We start from the raw sequence: 25,448 nt of genomic DNA, 5'->3' as shown, positions 1-25,448 counted from the left end.
TTACGGTCTTACATAAGTATTTTACCCTAATACGTACACGCTTGGAGATGCGATCATTTTTTTCATGCCGACATTACGATGTAATCTGATGATTTTTCATTATAATCAATAACTTTTATATATTACCAGTAATGGCGTACTGCACAATAACATGCAGTGAATAAATACACTTGACTTGAACATTCCTAGTTTTCATCCTCTTTCTCTGTACGTTTAGCATTCATTTGCTCAGAGGTTGATGCGCTTGCTGCTTCCTGAGCAGCTCTTCTTTTTTCCACCGTAGCGGCCCGCTGCTTCTCTTCTTTCGTTGGCATTTTTTCGCGTTAAAACTGATTAAGTTAGTTTTTGTGTTGCAATTACTTAGTACGTTTTCTTTAATTTTTCACTTAAACTGGCACTTAAGTCTTCAATCTGCCTCAAGAATGATTAGCGAAGGTGGTGGGGAATGAGAACGGCTCCCATACGCATGTGCCGCCCTGCTGCGCACTGCCGAGAGTTGATTCAACAATAAAATAAAATAAAAATAAAGAGTAATACAAATCATCACCCCGAAAGCGGATAGTAGACGTCACGTAGTATACTGTATGTGTACCAAATTTCAAGTCAAAAGGTGAAATGGTTTGCGAGCTACAGGTGATTTAAAATCCTGGACAGACAAATGAACAGCCATGTTAGCGTATTATAGAAGAAGACTGATAAAATTCATTGTTTCTACATAAAAATGCAGTCATTTTACTTACAATACAATTGTTTTCACCACATAACAAAGCTTGTTAGGCAGTTAATCTTTCCTGAAATTTGCGATTTCGTGTAGGTTATGATATATTGAGGAGTTAAGAAATTTATTGTGTGACAACATCAATTTTGATGAGCTGACAATAGATTGTTTTTGATTAGCGAATATTTCATATAAAACAAGTTGGTTTCGCGCTGTCAGTTTATTAAAAATAAAGAAGAAAACATTCTAACGGTTTCCAAAGGTTATGAAATATCTATAAAAATCTTCACTGTAACTGTAGCATGTGAAACAGAACTAGTGTAGCTATAATGAAGGCATTGTTTATTAGTGAGTTAAAATGATAAGGGAATCTTTTATAAAATGTTCTAGAGCAAGATGGCAAAATACTACTCCCTGAAAGAACTTTTTTCAGTTTTAAAATGGAAGGCAGTTTTGGTATCGATAAAAGAGATCAGAAAAAATAAACTATTTTTCACTTTTGTTATTTGTTTATGGACAAGTGAATTTAACTGGCGGACAAGTGGATTTTCTAAGTTTACTTGTCCGTGGACAAGTAGAAAAAAATTTGATTTCCACACCCATGATATAATATATATATATATATATATATATATATATATATATATATATATATATATATATATATATATATATATTATACATACATACAGTGGAAAACTATTCATATAAAAATGATTAATACAAAACATAAAGTAAAAATACATAAAACAAATTAACCTGAACTTTACCTTTGAAAAGAATCATGACTGGTGTGAGTGAGTTTCTAAACTCTTGTGGGATTCCACCCAACGGGACAACACGCAGAAGAGCGTCCCAAAGCAATCGCAGTCTCCCAGCGCTGTAGCAGTTCGCTGTAAAGGCAAATCCGAAAAGATCGCGAACATGCTATAAGCGCCTGCCGTCGATGGGTGATACAAGGAACAAGGAACATTATAAATGCGCAGGGCACAGTACTACTTGGCCACGACCTTGCCTGACTGCTGTGTCTGTGTATAGGAGAGTGGCAGATCCTGCTACAATAAATAACCGCGCTATTGCTGTTTCAAGCTGAATAAAGCTGGTGTTGCTAAAGTACTGAGACTCAGCTTCGTGTTTTGGGGTGCAAGACGGGGACTCGCACGTCACAGCACACACACACACACACACACACACAAACACACATTCACAATGCTGTACTAAAACAGTATATTCTCGTACAGATGTTGACTATATGAGTGAGGCACACTGACTCAGACGGACAATAGGAGACGATTGCCCACAATCCCACAGTGAGAGAGAGAGAAGAATTATCAGCTCAATTGTGATCACATGACGCTCAGCAGACAAAGCGTATACATACTACTCATATTGCAAGACCTCGCTCGTTTATCAAGTCAAAATTTATTAAAAATTTTAGCTCATCTTGCAAAACACTCGTAAACCAAGTTACTTGCAAACCGTTCCACTCTGTATATATATATATATTGCAATATATGGCCGGCTGTTCATCCCGGCCAATACCCCCAGGCTGCCAGGTGGAAATCTCCCTGCAGCATGGAGGTGCTCCGAAGGCCAGCAGGGAATCCTGGACAATGGAGTTTTTATCCACAGCCCTGCTAATGGATACCATGTGGGCCAACAGAGGACACTGCAGGGAGGCCCAGAGACTCATACGTGCACTATAACCCGGAAGTACGTCTTAGTCACAGCGACAGGAGGAATGACGTGCTTCCAGGAAGAAGAAGAAGAGTTTTTATCTGACCCGGAAGTGTTCCTAGTCACATGGACAGAGAGAGCGAAACACTTCCGGGTCAAGGACTATAAAAGGACTGTGGGAAATTCCAGACGTGGAGCTGAGCTGGGTGGAACGGTGGCAACGCGTCTGGGAGAGTGGAGGATTGATTATTGTTTATTATTGGTTATTGTATATGAGTATTGTGGAGAGGAGGGTGCTTTGTGCACGTAATTATTATAATAAATTCAACATTTGGATTTTACCTGGTGTCTGGCGTGGTGTCCAAGGGAGCGGAAGCCCCCCTATCTGTCACAATATATATATATATATATATATATATATGGTTGAAATAGTTTACTGTCAAATAATGCAAAGAATACGCGACACGTGTTTCGCCCTAATTACATGATCTGCTTCTCGCAACTGAAATGAGGGCACCATGGCGGATGTTAGCTGACTTGCTGACCAACCACAAGCGTTATCTGGTAGGTAACCACCCATACAATCAGATTGTGACACAGACTACGAATGCAATGAATGTAATTACCCCAATCTACATGCTGTCAAATGAATGAACCACACGCCGTGGCGCAACGTTAGAGGCTTCGCCTCTGGCACTGATGTCCGAGGTTCAATTCCCTGAGAGGGGGGTGCAGTGAGTGTGTACGCCTGATGAGCCCAGAATTAGGGCGAAACACGTGTCACGTATTCTTTGCATTATTTGACAGTAAACTATTTCAACCATTCTATGATCTGCTTCTCGCAACTGAAATGAGGGCACCGTAGTGGATGTTAGCTGACTTGCTGACCAACCACAAGCGTTACCTGGTAGGTAACCACCCATACAATCAGATTGTGACACAGACTACGAATGCAATGAATATATATATATATGGTAATCCCTCGCTATATCGTGCTTCGACTCTCGCGGCTTCACTCTATCGCGGATTTTATATGTAAGCATATCTATCTATCTATCTATCTAAATATATAATGCTGATTTTTTGCTGCTTTGCGGGTTTCTGCTTGGAAAATAGGTCTTTTTACTTCTGCTACATGCTTCCTCAGTTGGTTTGCCCAGTTGATTTCATACAAGGGACACTACTGCCGGATGGCTGAGAAGCTAACCAATCAGAGCACACAGTTAAGTTCCTGTGTGCTGATTGGCTCAGCAACGGAGCGCTGAATTCGATTCCGCTGCGTTAACCAGGAAATTTCGTCTCGCTCATTCAGTATCAACGTGTTTCGCTGTGTAAAGTGTTAACTTTTGTGCTATTTTGTGTTTATCTTTGTGCATAGTCAAGCCCTTCGTTATGGCTCCAAAACGCTCTGCTTCTGCTACTGCTTCAGGGGCCGTGCCCAAGCTCCAACGGAAGATGCTAATGATTGCCGAAAAGGTAAACGTTTTGGATTTGTTGAAGGAAGGGAACAGCTACACCGCTGTAGGACGCCATTACGGCATCAATGAGTCCACGGTTCTTTTTATTTAAAAAGGAGGACAAAAATGTAAGATCTACGGACGCAGTGTTCTTTAACCAGGGCGCAAAACGAGTTGTAAGTGGATGTAATAAGACGCTAGTCCGGATGGAATCTGCTTTAGGGATTTGGATTGAAGACTGCTGGAAGAAGAACATGGCGGTGCTGCACAGTCGCCTGAACAGGCTTCTTTGGAAGAGCTGTAACGCTCTCCTTTGTTGTGCAGTAAAATTAAACTCTTTGTTATCAGACAAGTCGTCGTGTCATTGTTGGTGAGTAACCATAATTAATTTTCTATGTACAGTAATTAGTACACGTACGTACGTTTAGTGTCACTGTACACACATTTTACTATATACAATTTTTCTTGCATTGTACGTATTTATTGCTAGTGGCCTGTCTATCGTAATGGCTGTAACATAACATGTAACATATGTGATATCGGAGACGCTCGATAATATTTAGGTTTTACTGTATATAAACAGTGTGTTTACATACATAATTTCAATGAATCTTACCTAATATCTAAGAGAATACAAAGGGTTTATGCTGCATAACTATGCGGGAAATGTTTATAAGAGTGTGGGAGAGTTTATAAGGGCTTAAAATATATAAAAATAACCATATAAACATATGGTTTTTACTTTGCGGATTTTCACTTTCGCAGGGGGGTTCTGGAAAGTAACCCCCATGATAGGTGAGGGATGACTGTGTATATAATATATACTGTATATATATTCGAAGTGTGATATGGGCCCCTTGATGATATGAGCTAAATTTAATACAAATCAACAGTCCGGCTTGCCTTACAGATCAGATCAGATCACACTTAGAAATAATTGAGTGAGCGGTACTTAAAAACTACAGTTTACTGCCAGTGCTGAAATTAACAAAATGTTGGTAACTTACCATTTTAAAAATTGGACTTTTAGGTACTTTTTTCTGTTTCAGCATACCACGCACACTAAGTTGTATTTACTTGTTTTTTTTTTAAATTCAAATGTCAACAAAAACATGTAATACGGACAGTGATGTATTCACTCACTCACTCACACACACACCCAAGAAATAGTGACTTAGGTTATAGTGGTATCAGTTAATCTGATGTATTAGAAGTACTATGTAACTGAGTGCTTTTCTGTATACAATATTTGTTATTGTTTATCCAGGGGTAATACTATTAGTTCACTGAAGCTCCTTAGGTTTATGTTGTGGTTTTTTATTTGTTTGTATGTGTCACTCATTATATGTTTTGGTAAGAAACAAGTACTGCATAATTAAAATGCTAATCCATATTTATAATTACATCTCAAAAATGAGGAATGTCTAGCTGGTGAAATGGAAGAAATAAAAATCCTATATAAATAATAGTAAATGCATATTTTAATAGTATAAAATCTGTAGTGCAATTAATGATTAAAACCTTTTAATTGCATGTATATTTATATTTAAGCAGTGTTTAACTGCCAGTATCTACTAATTACATTAATGTCTAGGAATATATATATTTTTAGACAAATAGTGAAAACTACTCTTTTTAAATTAAGCTTTCATATTATACATTATGAAGTACATTATCACAGCTTGTAATTATGAGGCACATTTGTTTTTCTTTAATGACATATGTTTTATGGATAATTTCTTTTTCTCTACATATTTTATTAGCTAAAAAGTATGTATTTTAAGAGAATTTTGTTGATTTCTGTATATGTATGGTCCCTGAAGCCTACAGAATTTAATTTTGTTAATTAAAAATAAACGGGTAACACCAGTGGTCTATACTTTAATTAAAAAAATACCAAAGTTAACACTTTAGTATAGGACAAAAGGCTTTGCTGCATCTGGTTATGTGCCCTGTGTTGGCTAGGACTGGCTCCAGCAGACCCCCGTGACCCTGTGTTCGGATTCAGCGGGTTGGAAAATTGATGGATGGATGGATGAATATTTTTAATTATGCCTCATTGTTTTAGGCTTTATGAATGAAACTACCAGTCATAACATAATAAAAACAGAGTTATGAGTTATTTTTTATTTGCATTAATGTCTTAGTATAAAACAACAATGAATGATCTTAGGTTTAAGACTGAAAAGGTACAGGATCAGACACAGGTGACATGTTAGTGTACCGCAGAGATGTTTATATTGTAAATTCGCTCTGAGTACATATGCAGATCAAATAAAAGAACAGCGGATCAGCAAAAGCTGTCCCAAAATATGCAGTGAAAGGACAAACTGTAGGTTTTACTAATTAAGATAAGCTAATGATTCAAAATTTTATAAAGGGTGATCAAGGCTGACGTGCTAAAAAAATTATATTAAAAAAATTTATAAAAAAAGTTTTTATAATCAGATATGAGCTTGCCTTTAAATAATATCTTTTTCAAATAAATTCAAATTATATCTGAATAATGACTTTCAATCTGACTGCCTTACTATAGTCCTTAAATGTAATATGCCATCTACCCAAAACTCACTGTGAGATGTTTCTCTAACTTAAGGAAATAACATGATCCCCTTTGCCCCCCAAAGCCAATGCACTCTTGCAATTATCACTCCATTTCAATAATTTATAATGACAAGCAAACAAAAGCATTCTGTTTATTATAAGTTAGAAAGTGTGATTAAAAATGTGTATACCTTTTTTGTTGACATGCCTTTTGTAAATGCAAGTTTAAAAATTTGCATGCATGCCTTTTTTGTGCTCATGCTTTTATTGTAATTTAATTAAAAATCTGTATGTATTCCTTTAAAGTTATAAAATTTTGTATTACACTCCATAATACACATATTATTATATTGTGTAATGTAATTAGCAGTACTACTTATTTATTTCTGCAACTACTCCAAGAGTCCACTCCATCAACAACATACTTTATACACTAATAACAATTTTCGATTGAAAACAATGGGTGTTTGGAGATGCTGTTAAGTGACATTAAATTTTTACTATTTACTGTTCACAAAACATTTTATACAATGTGTTAGAGATGCTTTATTAAGTTGTATTATCTAATTTTAATAGTGAATAAAGTTTATATTCAGAGTGGACAAATTCAGCCATATGCAATATGGCCAAACAGAAAGAAGTACAGAACTGTACTATTGGTTTTCAAGGCAGGAAATAAAGACCAGATCACTAGCATGATAACATACAACCACTTTTGAAATCATACATTTTGAAATATAGGAAGCAAACAAAAACAATTCTGAGCTACTGAAAAAACCGAGGACAAAACATTCTAACATTCAGATGCCAAGTTGCAACTAGAGGAAGGGAGACAGTGGGTTTATAAGATAGCCAAAATGGACTTTATTGTTAAATGGTTTTCTAACTGTTTAGTTAGAGGAAGTAATTTAAATACACTGCTCAAAAAAATAAGGGAACACTTAATTGTCACAGTCTAACACCAAGTCAATCAAGCTTCTGAGATATCAATATGTCCAGTTAAGAAGCATAGGCGATTGCAAAACAACTTCACCTGTTCTCCTGTTTCGGTGCAAATTAAAGTGAAAACAGATGCACTGTAGAGTCAACAGTAAGACAACCCCCAAAATGGCAATGGTTTTGCGGGTGGATGGCTACAGACAATAATGCTCTCTACTAATTTTTCCAGACTGATTCTTCTCTAGTTTTGCATCTTGCTAGTGTCCTTGTCACTAGTGGCAACATGCAGCAGTACCTGCAGCCGATTGAGGTCACACAGGTATTCCACCTCCAGGATGACAGGTCCATATGTGCCATCGCAAGAAGGTTTGCTGCGTCTTGCAGCAGTCTCAAGGGCATGGAGGAGATATCAGTTCATTACACGGGGAGAGCTGGACAGGGCCGAAGAAGGGGCATCAACCCAGTAACAGGATTTGTATCTGGCTACTGGTATACAGGTTTCTGACCAAACTGTTAGAAGCTGACTCTATGAGGGTGGGAACAGGGCCCAATGTCTGGTGGGAACTGTGCTCACAGCCCATCACCATACAGTTTGTTTGGCATTCTCCAATACCACAATTGCCAGCTCAGTCATTGGCGTCCAGTTCTATTCACAGATGAGAGCAGGTTCACTCTGAGCACATGCGACAGACATGAATGTGTCTGGAGATGCAATGGTGAACGTTATGCAGCCTGCAACATCATCCAGCATGACCAGTTTGGCAGTGATGGTCTAGGGATGCATATCCTTGGAGAGTCAAACAGACCTCCACGTGCCAGGCAATGGTAACCTGCCTGCTGTTAGGTACTAGAATGAAATCCTCAGAGCCACTGTCAGACCTTACACTAGTGCCATGAGCCCTGGGTTCTTGGATGATGAAGGCATTGATGCCATTGACTGGCCCACACCTTCCCCAGACCTGAATTCAACTGAGAACCTCTGGAACATTATGTATTGGTGCGTCTAATGGCACCAAGTAGCGCCACAGACTGTCCACGACCTTACTGATGCCCTGATCCATGTCTGGGAGGAGATCTCCAAGGACACCATCCACCGTTTCATCAAGAGCATGCCCATATGTTGTCAGGAGTGCATAAAGGCACGTAGGAGCCATACACACTATTGAGTCACATTATGAGTTGTTGTTATCAAATTCACACAAGTTGGATCAGCCTTTGATTTCAATTTTTGACATTGATTTTTAGTGTGATGTTGAATCCAGACCTCAATGGGTTTGTGATTCTGGTTTCCATTGACTGTTGTTTCATCACTTTGTTCTCAATGAATTACACAGTATTTGTATTACAGTACTCAGTAAAGAGTTTCCACTTGAATATTTTGTTCATTAAGATCTGTTGTGTGATTTAAGTAGTGTTCACCTTAATTTTTTGAGCAGTGAATATTCAAGCATTTGTCTTTTTGAACATGAAACAGCTATAAAAACTGTTTAGACTAATGCCACTGCCTCATTTTGAGCCAACAGAAGGTAAAAAAAATGAAACACCAGTAACAAATTCTGTTTATCACTAGACACAGAGAAACCTTACAATTTGTATGTACAACAAATTGTTTTTTTGTGTTGCAATTGACACATTTTTTCCTGCCTTCTGCTGCAGTTGCCACACAATGGCTTAATTTGTATTTATTGATTGACTGATTTTTTAATTCATTTTGTTGTTGCTGCTTTTTTCTTGTATTTCACACCTGGTATATACTAAATACAGAAGTACATTTTCACACCAGCTTCTTCCAGTGCTGGAGGCAGTGCCTTTCCTGGCAGTCCTGGGTGCAGGGTAGGAAACAGCCCTGGACAAGTCACACATATACACCTAAACCATTCACACAAGGCCGATAAAGAGTGTCCAATCAACCAAAACAGCACATTTTCGGTATGCAATTCAAAAACTGGCATACTCAGAAATGGAACAGTGACATTCGATCGAAGGTTGAGGGGTTCCCCAAATGAAACTGCAAGCAGCAGCATGGCGTGGCACATCATGAATCAGTAACGTTCAATCAAAAAGCAGTCCCCTGTGTAAGTTTGCGTGGTGTGATTCGGTGACATTTGATAGGTTACAGGGAGGGTCCCCACATGAAACTGCAAGTGGCAGTGGAGTGTGACACAAATACATTCAATCAAAGAGCAGTCACCTATGAATGTTTGGGCGGTGTGATTTACCATGTGATACTGCAAGTGGTGGTATGGCATGGCAGGGTACAATTCAAATACATACGATGGAAAAGTGGTCCCTCGTGAAAGTTTGTATGGTGTGATTCGGTGACATTCAATCGGATCAGGGGTTTCACCACAAGCAGTGACACAGAGCATAGCATAATGCAAATAGATTTGATTCATGAGCGGTTCCTACATGAAAGTTCACACACCATGATTCAGTGACATTCGATCAAAAGAAGGGGGTCCTCATTTGAAACTTCGAGCTGATACAGCATAACGGTACTTCACTTGTATAATAAGAAATGTAGCTACTCAGAAAACGAACATAGGGAAAATGTGCAGCAAACAGCGTATGGATATAGTAATTCAGCCAGTGATGCTTGAAATGTAAAACTGCACGCCATGTTGCTTCAGTGTTATACTATAAACACTACTTAAAAACAAAGCATTTCAGAGTTTTAAACAAATTACTTGTTATCAATAGAGTCAAAACTGTGCCCCAGGATCTTCAATTTCCGTATCACAATCATTCTGTTAATTTTGTAGGACTTCCTCATCCATACGTTTTCTTTTTGAAGAATATGGTAAATTCCCTTATACAATCTTCCAAGTGTTATTACTTATCAACCAAAAAACAAGTTTAGTCTAAGAGCAGAACATAAGATGATGAAAGGAGTCTCCAAAGACCTCAGAATTTTATCATGGGGCCTATAGGTAGCTGTTGCCACAGCTATCACAAAAGTGCATTAAGTTTACCGTTAGAAAGTGTCTGTACAAATTAAACTTATATGTGATCTAAGCTAGAAGGAAAACTTTGGTGTCCATAAAGAATGTCAGGATAAGAGTAAACGTTTGTTCATGAACACCTAAGCGAAGACCAAGATTTCTCAAACAATGTGCTCTGTACAGATGATGCCAAGATAGAGTTATTTGGTCACAGTACCAGAAGACATGTTTTCTTTCCCATTTGCCTTCAGTTAAAGTTATTGCTTAAATGAAGTTCATATCTTAATATGTTCAAATTTGTGAAGAAAAAAAAAATCATGGGGGTGTGTTTACTTTTTCCATATGACAATAACAGTTGTATTCAGTTATTGCATAAAAAAATGTTGTTATCTGTTGTGATATAATAAGTTATACATGGGCACAATATTATCTCTTACAATACTATAAAAGTACCACTAATTTGCAAGTAATTTATGGGTTATGGCAGAAAAAACACGTGTTAGTAAACAATTATGTAAATTTGACAAATACTCACTCAATCAAACTGAAATTTCCAAGCATAGCTGCATTCTTTACTTTTAGAAAAAATATTAGGAATGCCGAGAGTTTTTTTTTAAATAATGGTCAGTCTGGCCAAAAACTTTTAGTTCCTTTAGATGTGTTGGTAAAAGCAGTTTAGGTACAGTTAGCAAAAATCCACAGTATTTTATAACATGTTGCTTCCTCTCGTGAGGAGAGGGGTGCGAAGTATTTTTATATTTCTTCTTTTTAGCTATGAACATATTACATTGAAACTTCTTGAAATACAGTTTTCAAAGCAAAATATTGTGCTAATTAAGCAGTAAAATGTAGCAAAAATTTAGAAATTTGGTATGAAGGGAAATTAACTTTATATTTAACTGACAGCAGTAACATCACACACAATAACAAGCAAAGAACGTTCATCACCTTTTTACTGCTCTTCTATACATTTTAAAGATACTGCATAAAGACATACTTACAGATACAAGCAGCCGCAATCAGTCTGGATGCAGTGTAGGGAGGTTGACAGGTGGGGAACAAGGGCTGCACAAGGTAGTTAGCAAAGGTTATTGCAATTACTGCCTGGCTGGTAGGCTCAATGATTAGAAGTGATGTCCAGAGACGAATGAATGCAATAAATCCCCCAAATGACTCCAGAATGTATGCATAGCTAGCCCCTGACTTGGTGATAGTGGTTCCTAATTCTGCATAGCACAGAGCACCAATTACTGAAAATATACCCCCAATTACCCAGATCACCAAGGACAGTCCGTAGGAGGCACTGTATATCAGCACACCTTTGGGAGAAACAAAAATCCCTGAGCCAATCATGTTTCCCACAATGAGGCTGACCCCATTAAGAAGAGATATCTCCTTCTTTAGTTGCATTGTTTCATTTGTTTGTTGTACTTCTCCATTTAAGACATTGCTTTCACCATTTTCTTCTGTAGTAGGTGTGTAGGGCAAGGCACAGTGGTTTTCCTTGTCCATCCTGAAAGTCTTTTGCAAGACAATCACTGTGGTCAGTCTGTAAACAAAATAAAAAAAATTACAAATGGATCGATTCTCTGTATATTTTTAAATCTGGTCAACAAAGACACAGTATATTGTATTGATTAAGTATAAAACAGAAACTTCGGAATCAATTACCTATATTGCTTGATGAGAAAACTAGTCAGGCAACAAGAATGTTTTGACTTCGTTTAGGAAGTAAAGTCTTTACAAAAGGTCCACAACATTTTCAACTGACTTCACAGGAATCCTGAAATTAACTAAACCCAGGGAATGTGTTCACTAACCTTAGCTTGCTTATGCACACATTTTTTAGTTATTATTCTGCAAAAAACAGCAAGGATGTCTTGCTTGATTTTATCAGGGAATTAGTTAAAATTCTAAATATGAAATACTGCACTGCAGATTTAAACAATGCAATGAAAATACAAAGCAAACTAAAATGCATCATTAGACAGTCAGGTATATTTTTTACATTTTTATTTCTTGAAACTATATACAGTGATCCCTCGCTATATCGCGCTTCATCTTTCGCGGCTTCACTCCATCGCGGATTTTAAATGTAAGCATATGTGAATATATATCGCGGAATTTTTCACTGCTTCGCGGATGTCTGCGGGTCTACAGTACGTGTGCTTCCTCAGTTGATTTGCCCATTTGAATTCAAACAAGGGACGCATTTGAATTCAAACAAGGGACGCTATTGGCGGATGGCTGAGAAGCTACCCAATCAGAGCACGCGGTTAAGTTCCTGTGTGCTGCTGATTGGCTCAGCAACGGAGTTCTGCATTAACCAGGAAGTCTAATCTCACTCATTCAACATTAATGCACGTTACTGCTAATGCTTCAGGATTGCAGAAAAGGTAAAAGTTTTGGATATGTTGAAGGAAGGGAAACAGCTACACCGCTGCAGGACACAATTACAGCATCAATGAGTCCACGATTCTTTTTATTTAAAAAGGAGGAAAAGCATATAAGATCTACGGCCGCAGTGTCCTTTAATCAGGGCGCAAAACGAGTTGCAAGTGGACGTGATAAGGCAGTAGTATGGATGGAATCTGCTTTAGGGATTTGGATTGAAGAGTGATGGAAGAAGAACAACGGCAGTGCTAAACAGTCGCCTGAAGAGGCTCCTTTAGAAGAGCTGTAACGCTATCCTTTGTTGTGCAGTAAAATTAAACTCATCATTATCGGACAAGTCGTCGTGTCATTGTTGGTGAGTAACCATAATTAATTATTTACGTACAGTACTTATTACATGTACATAGTTTAGTGTCGCTGTACACACATTTTACTGTATACAATTTTTCTTGCATTGTACGTATTTATTGCTGGTGGCCTGTCTGCTGTAATGGCTGTAACGTATTGATATCGGAGACGCTCGATATCTTTAAAATAATATTTAGGTTTTACTGTATGTAAACTGTGTTTACATACATAATTTCAACGAATCTTACCTAATCCATATTACTAACCGAGAATGCTAAACCGGATGATGGACGCAGGCACATCCGGCAATGGGCCGTAGCTGCAAAAAGACGTACTGCGCAGGCGCAAAAAGAGTCCGCGAGGGTCGGCTGAGGAGCCGAGAAAGGCGGATAGAAGAGGGCGAGAGAGGCGGATGAGGGGCCGCGAGAGGCGGACAAGACCACAGAAAAAAGGAGTGAGCACAGGAAAAATTGAGAAATGAGGCGCAAAGAGCACCGAAAAAAGGAAATGGCACATAAAAAAGTATTCAAACGCAAGCAAAGCACGAAACACATTGCACACGAAACTAGACCCCAAAAAAAAAAAAAAAAAAAGGCTCGCGCACAACAGCAAGGCACCCCCCCCTACAGGCACCGGACGGGACACACACCAAGAGGGGGATTCAACAAGCCCATGGAACACAAAAAAAAGAACACAAAACCACCCCACAGACCCTACAAGCAAGGGACGAGACACACACAAAGAGGGGGATTCAACAAGACACAGGAACACAAAAAGAAAGAAGACGCTTGCGCGACAACAATCCTCAACCCCCCCACACACACACACACATCCATAAGAAGTGACACCCAAAGCCACATATTCTAAAGTGAACATCAACACCTTCACACTAGACAGCATAGGTGTCAGCATTGGTGGATCTCCTTACAATAAAGCACTATTAACCGTTCAACTGCAGAAAAAGAAACATATTAACAGTGACTGCGATCCTTCTTATTACTTATCCATATTTCGCATGCTGAGAAAGAAACAAGTCATGAATACACGGTCACGGGTACAAAACGAAAAGGAAAGGATAACAGGAACAAACACACGAAAACGAAAGAAACAACAAAATAGACGGCTATGCAGCATAGGTGGATCTCATTACAATAAGGCACTATTAACCGTTCAACCGCAGAAAAGGCTCCGTATTAACAGTGAGTGCAATTCTCCTTATTACTTATCCATATTTCTAAAAGAAAAAATGTCTCGACTCCAAAAACGCAAAGCTCAACTAAAGCTTCTAACTAACGATGTACCTAAAAGTAAAAACTTTATGAACTGCATTAGATCCTACAATGGTTCATTTGCTTTTGCATATACCGGAGTAAATATCAGGCCACCAAAAGGCAATGGCCCGTACTGCTTTCGCATATGTGCACAAATACTGCATCGCATTGGAGCAGTGCACCCTGAAACAAATCAACAACGAAAATATGCACAAATCTACATCCTAGATCCACATGACGCAAACTATCAATCAAAGTGCTGCATCGCAACAGGCACGGATTCAAAACGAAACACCTCCCGTCTCAGACATACGTTAATGGCAGCGAAGGCTACAACGGGCTTCTCACACAGCACAGGCAAATCGATTACAGCTCCAAAACAACACGTCCCAAATACTACACATGCAACAACGCGCCTCTCAAACGGCACAAGAAAAACATACACCAGTAAAATTCATTCGGATTAATGAATGTCATTTGCAATCATTGTCATTCAGTTCACTTCCCTGAAGAAACAACTGGAAATACAAGTTATACATTTACACGTTGTTGTCAAAAGGGTCAAATTAGACTGCCTCCTTTACATTCATATACTGAATATCTACAAAAGCTTCTAACTAACGATGTACCTGAAAGTTAAATCTTTATCAACTACATTAGATCCTACAAATCGGTATCCACTATGAACATTAACGGTGGCACTGCACGTGACATCCGTCTTGAAAAAAATGTTGTTTATTGATGAATGTTCAATGGCATGAAGTCACTTACTCAACACCATTCATAAACTTCTACAAACGTTTATGAATAATAATATTCGATTTGAAGGAAAGGTACTTTTATGAGGAGGAGATTTTAGACAGTGCTTAGCTATTCTTCCAGATGCCATGCACTCAGCTATTGTTCAGTGCACCTTAAAATACGCAGACAATTGGCATTGCTTTCAAAAGATACAGTTAGTAAAAAAGATACGATGTCCAGAACCAGATCATAACAATTGCTTATTACAACTGAGAGATGGTACACTCACCAATACAGATGGACTTCAGCCACAGATTATTACAATTCCTCAAGCCTTTATCTGCGACAACTTAGTTACAGAGACATTTCGAACAGCAATCTCATTAGACCAAATGCCCCTTTTAACACAACGCACTATATTATGTCCAAAAAATATTAATATGGAAAACATTAATACCCAAGTCATTCCATTACTTCCTGGAGAGACACAACTCTTTCTAAGCTCTGACAAACTTGACTCTGATCACAACAATAACCATCTTAAATGACCTTACAAGTTCTGAGCTGGAATTACCTTTTACACTTAAACGGCGTGTACAAAGAAATTTTCCAATAAACCTTTACACTGTGCCACACACTTTATTGTTTGCTTTCTATTTGCATCATCTACACCGTCACACTATTCTATATCTCATTCATACATCACGCTCTTTGTCATTCCCAACACCAGGGGTTGGCGAGCGAAGCGAGCAGGGGGCGGAGCCCCCTAGTATCTAAGAGAACACAAAGGGTTTATGCTGTATAACTGTGCGTGAAATGTTTATAATAGTGTGGGAGAGTTTATAAGGGCTTAAAATATATAAAAATAACCATATAAACATATGGTTTCTACTTCGCGGATTTTCTTATTTCGCGGGTGGCTCTGAAACGCAACCCCCGCGATGGAGGAGGAATTACTGTATATCTTTTAGTTTACATAGTAAAAAATCTATGAAGTAAGCATAGGCTCTCTTTTTCCTTTTTTACTGCATTTTACACTCCTTGCTCTCCTGCCACATTTCAACCATTCTCTCAAGATAAATGAACAACAGGCCTTGAAAAAATTAGCAACTAACTCAAGCAGCTGGTACGCTCTTAACTACACCATCACTTTTTTGTATCTTTGACGTAAATCATAGAAATTTTCTAGATAACTGGAAACCATTAGATGCTGCTGTACAAATATTAATACAGGATTACAGGATTGAAAACGGAGGGAATAGAAAAAGCAGGAGATTGAAACACATGGCTAAGTAAAAAGAAATAACATTGTATAAATCCACCACTTGCATAATGTCCAACACTGTTTGTATATTCAAGTGTTTTCCCATGTAAGATAGAAAAGGTGAGTTGGCCACTTGTCTAACGAAACATTTAATGTACTGTATGTGTTAAGGACATGCTCAGGGAGTTGAATTAATGGTTAACCATTTGGGGTGCTATTATTTGAATGCCATTAACCATATGGGTGTTCTATTCATGTCGTATGCTGGGATGTCAGACTTTCCAATATCTACAAAAAAGAGAAGTCAGGTTTAGCAGTATTTTTAACAGAAAGTTCAGCACTGTTATGTACAAAATATGCAATGCTAAACTTTCCTCCTCAATTCAACTAATACAGTGCTCATTCATTTGAGACTAAAGAATCCTGGAAAAACGTTTGAATCAACAGACAAACAGAAACAACTGGCTGTAGCAGCATTTACTACCGCTCCTCAAAAATGTGCTGAAAATGAGCGGAACAACATCAGAACTTGTTGCAAACATGACAGTGAAAAAGATGCTGCCGATCAGGTTTGTTAAGGGGAAGAGCTTTAAAGAGCTACTAAATTATGTTGAGCCAGAGTATAAAGTACCCTCCAAAAAAGTCATAACTAAGAAGGTAGAATAATGGCAGTTTGAAGAACTAGCAACTGCCACAAAAAATAAGCCCCAAACAGCAAAGTATGTGGCAATTACAGCAAACCTTTAGACTGCATTAACAATGGAGTCTTTCATTACAACAACCTGTCATAGCAGTGGGAACTGAAATATGTTGTGTTATCAACACAGAACAGCTATCGATGCCTGGGGCTTGCAAAACAAAGTCGATAAATGTTGTAGATACCACATGGGCTAGAATGCATTGGAACTAGAAGAGGGGATGGTTCCTTAACCAGGCAGGAGGCTCCCGAAAGGCAGACGAGCATCCCGGTCACGGAAGAGAAAGGGGCCAGACCTGGAAGAGATGACCCAGAAAAGATGGACGGACAGCTCACCAGAAGTGGAAGGGATTGCTGGGGATTTTCTATTCCCCCCAGACACTAGACGGCAGCAGCCCTCCATGATGGCGCCCATTCAGAAACCAGCAGGGAATGTTGGGAGATGTACTTCGGCAATATAGCCCTGCTGGGAACCATGGGTGCCACAGGTGGGCACTGTAGGAAGATGCACTCCACAATATATGGGATGTCCGTGTGACTCGGAAGTACTTCCATTAGGTAATCGCCCAGGCATCGGAAGTACTCCCGGGTCCGTAATAAAAGGGAGGACATGGAGCAACACTCAGCGGAAGAGGGCAGTGTGTTGGGGAGAAGAAGAGAGGTATTGTGGAGAGAGAGAGAGAGAGAGAGAGAACCTCTGTATCTGTGCTTGTGTTACTTTTGGAGGATTTTGATAAATAAACCTTTCATTATTTGAACCCGGGACTTTGTGCGATCGTGTTTGGGGGATTGGGGCTTGCTGATGCCCCTGGTTCCATCGCAATGTGTACATGAAAATACCAGTGATATGATTTCAGGAAATGCTTTGTTGGAATGGGAGTATGTGGCATGTTTCGCTCATATGCTTCAACTTGCTTTTACTGATGGATTCAAAGTGACTAACACAAATTGTCTGATGGGAACCTGCAGCAGATTAGCATGCGACTTTCGTCACACCAGTGTTGCTACTAATGCATTGAAAGACAAACAACAACAGCAAAATTTGCCCAAGCACAAACTTACATTGTTTTGTTGGACCTGTTGGAAAGTGTGTATGACACGTTTGAATGCATGCATGAGCAGCGATGTGCAATTTGTGCTACATTGTCTGAAAGGAATGTGGCCAAGTTAACATAAGTCAGAAAGCTTGAACCAATAAATAATGGCTAGCAGACTCTCAAAGAAATAACACCTGTGTTTAGCACACTTAAATGTGCTACCACTGCTTTGTGCAGCGAGTGCAATGTCTATATCCATGGTCTAGCCTGTGACCAGCACACTTCAAAATAGGCTTCTAAGGATGGAGAATCTTACAAAGTGTGAGTGTAAAAATACAGTGGCAGAATTACTTTGCAGGCAGATAAAACCCAATTCTGTGAGAGCAGTCAAACTTGCAATGCTTGCCCAAGCTATTGATCCCAGAATAAACATCCGAGCTTCCATGACGTTTATAAAGCAAAAACTTGAAGAAAATTTCCACACGCTCTCTGAACAAATCAAAGACACAGCTGAAAGCAAAACACTCACTCGTGCACTACAACCAGCAAGAAAAAAGTTAATGACAGAAGATGGTGTCACAGTTCTGTTCAGCAATGATTATGTTACTAAATGTACCACAACACAGGATGAGTTTCAACTTTTCTCAGCTGAACACTGCTTTCTGTGGTGGAAAAACTATAAAAATAGATTTCCAAAACTCGGATACTTAGCCCAGCACTGTCTCTTTGTTCCTGCAATGTCAGAGCCTTCTGAAAGGGTATTTTTCCACTACTACCATAACTATTAACAAGCTCAGAGACAGACTTTCCCTGAGTGTGTAAGCACAGAAGTTTTATTTTTTAAAAACTATGAACTGAATGTTGCCTTAGCCCATGTTGGCATTAAATAACATTTTAAATTTACTTTAATTAAGTACATGTTTAAGCTTTAATGTGTAATTACTTAAATTCTCAAACAAACAAATTTCATTAACATCAAATTAAGCATACCTTCCTATTTTCAGATAACAAACTGGTGAAACACTTATTTTGTTATTTCCACTTTTTTGTGATTAACCAAACATCTACACATTCACTTTTATGAACATTTGAATATCAAAATGTATCATAATGTGCATTCCCAGTGTTCTCCCTAGCGTCTTTCAGCCGGGCAAAGCCAGCTAATTTAGTTGAGCGCCCGGCTGTCATCTTGCATGACATTGTGAGATGACCGCCTCAGATCTACAGACACAGGCAGATCTAATGATCTGCAGAGATGGCAAGGGACGAGCGGGCAGGTGGGCAAATATTTTAGAAGCAGGATCGCATGTGGCGCGGGGAGAGGCGCGGGGCGGAATGTTGCCGTCACTCGGTGCTGAACAAGCTAATAGCAGGGACGAGGCGGAACGGAGTTCACAAGCAAAGAGTATGGGGAGGTGGGCTTTCAAGAGGGGGCTGTAAATGGTAATAGCAGGGGCGGAGCGGCAGTTCACTAGCAAAGAGGATGTGGAGGTGGTCGGGCAAGAGGAGGACTGATAAAATAAAAAAAAAATCTAGTGGAACCAGCCTGTCAGATATCAGAAAAAGGGCGTCAGGAAGTGAAGTCTCTGTTCTCAGTGTCAGTGCAGTCTGTGTAACGTACAGCTGCTCTCTTCTTGTTCAGTACATAGCAAACCAATATATATATAGTTGTTTAAGAATTAGGTGTGTTCTGTGTGCAAAAATCCTTGTAATACTCACTGTGGTTCCTGTTAAAGTGACTCCCTCTGCCGTTTTTATATTTTCTCATATTTGGACCTGCGTACATATTGCATAAAGTGTGCAGAAACCCTTGCAGCACACACTGTGTCCTGAGCAAAAGTTTTGACACTGAATTGCTGAGGGTTTTGTTAAAGTGACCCTTCCCATTCCTGTTTTTGTTCATATATTGCCCTACCATAGTGCAAGTGTGCATTGAATATCCAACAGGCTCCCACTTTCCCACTCAAAAGTCTTATTCATAGGCATTTTTAATTTTTTTCCAAACGTTTTACCAACATATCAGAAAAGAGACGCCACAAACTAATGACGGTGCAGCGTCAACTCCTGATGTGGCAATTTCAGACAAAGACATTGCAGAGGCTGGTCCATCAGAGGAAATCTCTTCAGCACACACTCTGCCAATTGATAAATCTAAGCACTGCTTATCCAGCATCAACCAACAATGGTTTAAAGATTTTGATTGGCTAATGGTCAAAGGAAATGGTATGTGGTGCTCATTGTGCATGAAATATTCAAACAAACACCCCCACAAGGAGGGAGTTACCTTGGGTAAACGTGCCATGCACAAGAATTCGAAAAGAAAGCTTGCTGGACCATGAAAAAAGTACATATATAAATCCATAAAAAAATCCAATAAAAAGTGTGAATAAAAATCAATAAATAAATACATTAAAAAATCTGTGGTTAAAAATGCAGTCTAACTCCTCCTGATCTCAGCCCACCTTCTTCTCTTTCTCCCCAGTTCACCCATTGCTCGCGTAGCCAGCGGAGACTCAGCAGCCACGAGCTCCTTTCGGCTGACCTCCATCTTGGCTGCCTCCAGGCATCACGGCCAGACTGTCCGAGGTCGGCTCTACTCCCTTCTTCCTTCACGCTCACTTGGTCGCACCTCGAAAGCCTAGGGAGGGCACCTGCCTTGCTTGCCACACTCCACCTGGATGTTCAGTGGGGCGAACTACCCCCTAGAGCGCCACAGCTAACGCTCCTTCACGGGGCCCCAGCTCGTGCGGTCTCCTCCTTTCAGGTGGCCAGATCATCCTTCTAAGACTGCCTTTCACGTCCTTTAACCTCCTTCTGTTTCTTTTATTTTTTGATTTTTCCATCTTTGAATTCTTTCCCTTTGAATTCTCCCCCTTTCCTTGTGCCGACTGCACTCCGTGGGTGCAGCGCCTTAATCATCCGCCGCAGGAAGGCAATGAAGCAATTGAGAACGATCACACCTACACGTGCAGGTACGACTCGCTCCAACTACCTCATTAACTCCATGCGGTTGTGCAATCGCGCCCACGGAGAGCAACACGGCTCTATGGATTTAAAACTGCCCCCCCCTTTTTTTTTTTTTGAAGCCACGGACCCGCTATACCACATTCTTTTCTATCATTACTCCAAAAATGGTAGCCCTTCAATTTTAAAATATGAAAGTAGCAGGCAAGAATGGACAGTTGTGTCAAAAATGATCAGAAGTCAATCATACAAAGACTTCAGTCCAAAACAGATTTTACTAAAAATGGCAACGACATCAGAGCTCAAAGAGTTGTTTCCAAATTTAGCCAAACTAGCTCATATTGGGCGAGCGATCCTAGTGAGCACAGCTGAATGTGAAAGGGGGTTTTCTGCCCTTAAAAGGATCAAGACTTGTTTGAGAAATCGCATGAATCAAAGCACGCTAAATAATCTCATGCTGATCTCCTTGGAGAGCCCAGATCCTGAGGACTTTGATTATGGAAAAGCTGCAAACAAATGGGCCTCTAGGAAGAAAAGAAGAATAAATATTTAACTGAAGACACCTTCTGCATATGCAAGTTGGCTTTGAAAAATATTTTTTCATTTTTCTTCATTAGGTTTCCCATACTTTTTTTTTCATTGTTTTCACTTTTCTACCCGACAGCAACAATACTTGTGCCTCTTGGTTTATGTCATAACAATTGTTATTTAAATTTTTTTTTACTGTTGCAGGATCCTGAATTGGATACTTCTTAAATTTAATAAAAATATTCTGGCGCAAGTGTCAAACCTTAAAAAAGGAAGTCATATTGAGCAATGGAAAATAATAATAATTAACTAATAAAAATAGTGCACATTTAATTTTCCCCACCACCAAATTTCCCCACCCTGCCCTACCCGGCTACTTTTTCATGCCACTCGGCTGGAAAAAATTTCTGGGGAGAACACTGATTCCTAGTATGTGTTTTGGGAAACATTGGCTGGATTTTTCATTGGGCTGCACACTTTAATGGCACATCAATAAAAGACGTTGTATGCGTGTGGCAGCAATAACTCCTTGATGTTGTCTATGCCAGTTAGAAATTTTAGACTGTGAATAATACAGTGCAATCTTTGAAAAAAGTGAACTATTTTCTTAGGAATCCATAAATATCTCAAATAATTCATTGTCAGACAATTTTTTGCTGCTGAAAGCTTGCATGCTATTAAATACATGAAATGCATTCAGGTGCCTTTTATTCACATTATTAAAGAAATCTGAATTACTGAAACTAAATTAGTTTCTCATCCTCCCTCCCTTCCTGTAATACTAGTATTAAATCATCTATATATATAATTCTCTAAGCCGCCGCCAGAGCGGGCAAGACACCCATGAAAGCACGCAGGAAGGAGCCACGCCCACACCCATGAAAGCACGCAGGAAGGAGCCACGGCCACCAACTCTAAGACCATTCGATACGACGAAAACTCGCAGAGCCACGCACACCAACTCGGACGCGATGCCTCGGAAAATACGCCGTCATTTCTGTTTGTCTGTGCTACAGTCCACATGCAGCTCTGAGCCACGTTGACTTTTCGGTTACGACGCACCACCACGTGCAACATGGCAAACTGTTTTACACGCTACATACAGCAATTCGCATCCGCGCCAAACATGCGTCTTCTTAGATGGTCCTGCAGGAATACGGAAAACGTTTCCCCACCCACCAACACTCTTTATTCCCCAGCCCGCATCCACGACAAACATGCGTCTTCTTAGATGGTCCTGCAGGAACACGGAAAACGTTTCCCCGCCCACCAACACTCCTTATTCCCCGGCCCGCGTCCACCCTCACTCTCTAGGCATTCCCACTGCCTGCTCATGTGTCCGTACGCAACAACTCACCGACCACCCCGTAAGTCGCTTTGGTCTGTGCTAGGAGTCCATATGCACCTCTGAGCCACGTTGACTTTTCATTATTCTTTTCGGTTATGACGCACGCACCACCATCGCAAACTGTTTTACATGCCATGGTCTTAGAGTTGGTGGGCGGGTCTCCATGAGTTGCTCTTGCGAGCGGGCACATGACCAGGCGGTGTGTATGCTTTGAGAACGAGGGTGGACGCGGCAGGACCACAGGTCACATCCGCATGTTTGTCGCGGATGTGAATTGCTGAATGCAGAGTCTAAAACAGTTTGCGAGGGGTATCCCATGGGATCCTTAAAACAATCCTTTAAAACTGAGGTTAAAACACAATGAAGGAAGCAGTCTTTAAAAACCAATAAGCCCTGTGCCTCTGTTTCATTAGCGTCTCACCTGCTTCACCGATGCAGGCCCCGCAACAGTCGAGACGCTCTCTCAGCAGCTGACCTTCTCTGTGCCTGACTCCACTATAGGCTGCAACAAAATTATGAAAGTACGGGCGCATTTGTTTCACACAAGCTGTGTGTGTGGGTGGGTTGGTGTTAGTTAGTTAATTAGTTACTCGAAGGATTTCAAGATTTAATATGCACAAGCGGTAACACTGCAAAGGCAGCCCAAACCAGAAAAGACGGCTGGCAAAAAAGTGGCCGACAAATTAAACGCGTGTGCATTGTACTTACTGAAAGCAGCGTTGCGGATTTTGCAAATGTTCATTTTTTTCCCTCTGCTTAAAAAACATTTAAAAAGCGGTGTGATTATGCAGCATATACTACGCCGCGGGTTGGTATGCAGTGTGTAAAACAGTTTGTTTGTCGCGGATAATTTGCCTTTTACTATTACACAAAGACAATTTCCTGTTAATACTTTGTTACATTTATACAGCGGTGTTCTCAGTATTCAAAGCGCAATCCATACAGGGAGGAACCAGGAAGCGAAACCACAATCTTCCACAGTCTCCTTACTGCAAAGCAGCAGCACTACTACAGCGCCACAAGGCAGTTAAAGAATACACCGGGCTCGATTTTGTTTTCACTTCTGTTTACAGAGATCGGGTCGTAGATAGCATTGTTGCAATGTTACTTTTCTTGGTGGCTTATTACATTACGGATGTTTCATATGTTCATTTTTTCCCCTGTGCTTAAAAGACATTAAAAAAGTGTTTCTCAACTGTGACTCCAGAACATCTCAGTACGCAAGCTATATTAAGCGTCAACAACGAAGACTTGCTACACCTTAATCTACAAGTACCGACACTTATCCCTACCGACGAAATAACTTTCACCAGCGTGGCCTTCTTCGTCACAGACAATCCCACTTTCAGTCACAGACAATTATATGTTGCTCTCTCCAGAGGTCTATCTTTTCATTCACTTACAGTGGTATCCACAAACCCATCCCATTTGGACAACTGTGTCGTTCAGGAAGTGTTCACCCATCAATACATAATTATAAGGCGTATGCTACGCCGTGGGTTGGCTAGTGTGAACCTAGAGCAGAAACTCTGATGCACCCACTACCACCATGCCAACATATTTTCATTAACTTTCTAGACAGCAGCAAGGCACAGGTTTACTACCTGCAAGGTGAATGTAGAGATTCAGAAGCAATGACCTTCAGATAACAAACACGAATGGCATAGAGTTAGACATACTAGATCTTGGAAAAAGATACTAGTTGTTATGCCAGAGAACTAGAAAAGAGCCAAAGCCTGTGCTACATAAGTTACATATACTACAATCAGATTCTACCCTGTACACAGCATATGCTTTGGACCCAGACTTCTCAAAGGTTGCCTTACATAGTCTCCCTGGGTCAGATTTTGTGAGACTCAAGCCCCCAGTGGAGTTTGAGGGGATGAAAATTGCTCTTCAAAACAAAATTAAGTAGCAAAGAGGAGACTTTGGTGAGCATGATATGGTAAATAAAAACTATTAACAACTAGACAAGTCTCAAAAACAACTGTAGCAATGCCTTTTAGTGGACCAACTCTTTGTCCTTGCACAGATATCTGAAGGGTCAAGATAGTTTTGAAATTCAGCATTCTCGGATGTATGTTGTGTGGACTTGGCGAAGGCATGTGATGTTTCCTCTGTGGTATTTCCTTGGTTACAATACAAATGTATGTAGCTCTGGGTATACCTGTTGTGTGCTATTTGTTCTCATTGTTTGTATAGTCTAAGCTGTGTTTGTATGTTCATTGTCATTTTGAATTTGAGGGAACAAGGAGTATATTCTCTCTTGTTTATAATCTTCATGGGCAGGAAAGCAAGGGCCCCATCAGACTTTACTTGGCTAACTTTCTGTGCATTGGCGAATTTCACAGTCTAGTATGACACAGCTTGGAAAGAAAACATCAACTTCTAATCAGAAAATGGTGAGGGATAAAGTCAAGTTCATAGAAAAACAATCTTTGTTTACCAGTTAGTATACTTATCCATCCTCAACTACGACCATGGGCAAAAAAAAATGAGATTGTAGATACAAGCAGTTAAATCCTGCCCTGCTTTGGATCCCCTCTGGGATGTCTGGAAATTAAAGCTCTGGGAGGCAG

General features: G+C 39.8%; 1 protein-coding gene across 1 annotated transcript in view; it reads right to left on the bottom strand.

Moving 5' to 3' along the window:
* slc7a6 (solute carrier family 7 member 6) overlaps positions 1-25,448 on the bottom strand; it is a 72,952-nt gene that overhangs the window by 24,321 nt on the left and 23,183 nt on the right. The window contains exon 2 of the mRNA XM_028809701.2: positions 11,279-11,826. Within this exon, the coding sequence (XP_028665534.2) occupies positions 11,279-11,789 (511 nt within the window). The 5' untranslated portion in view covers positions 11,790-11,826. The remainder of the gene's footprint in view (positions 1-11,278; positions 11,827-25,448) is intronic.

Source organism: Erpetoichthys calabaricus, chromosome 9 (genome assembly GCF_900747795.2).
Source record: "Erpetoichthys calabaricus chromosome 9, fErpCal1.3, whole genome shotgun sequence".
NCBI classification, from domain to species: Eukaryota; Metazoa; Chordata; class Cladistia; order Polypteriformes; family Polypteridae; genus Erpetoichthys; species Erpetoichthys calabaricus.
Note: the sequence above shows the minus strand (reverse complement) of the source record. Positions and strands in the feature narration are given on the sequence as shown.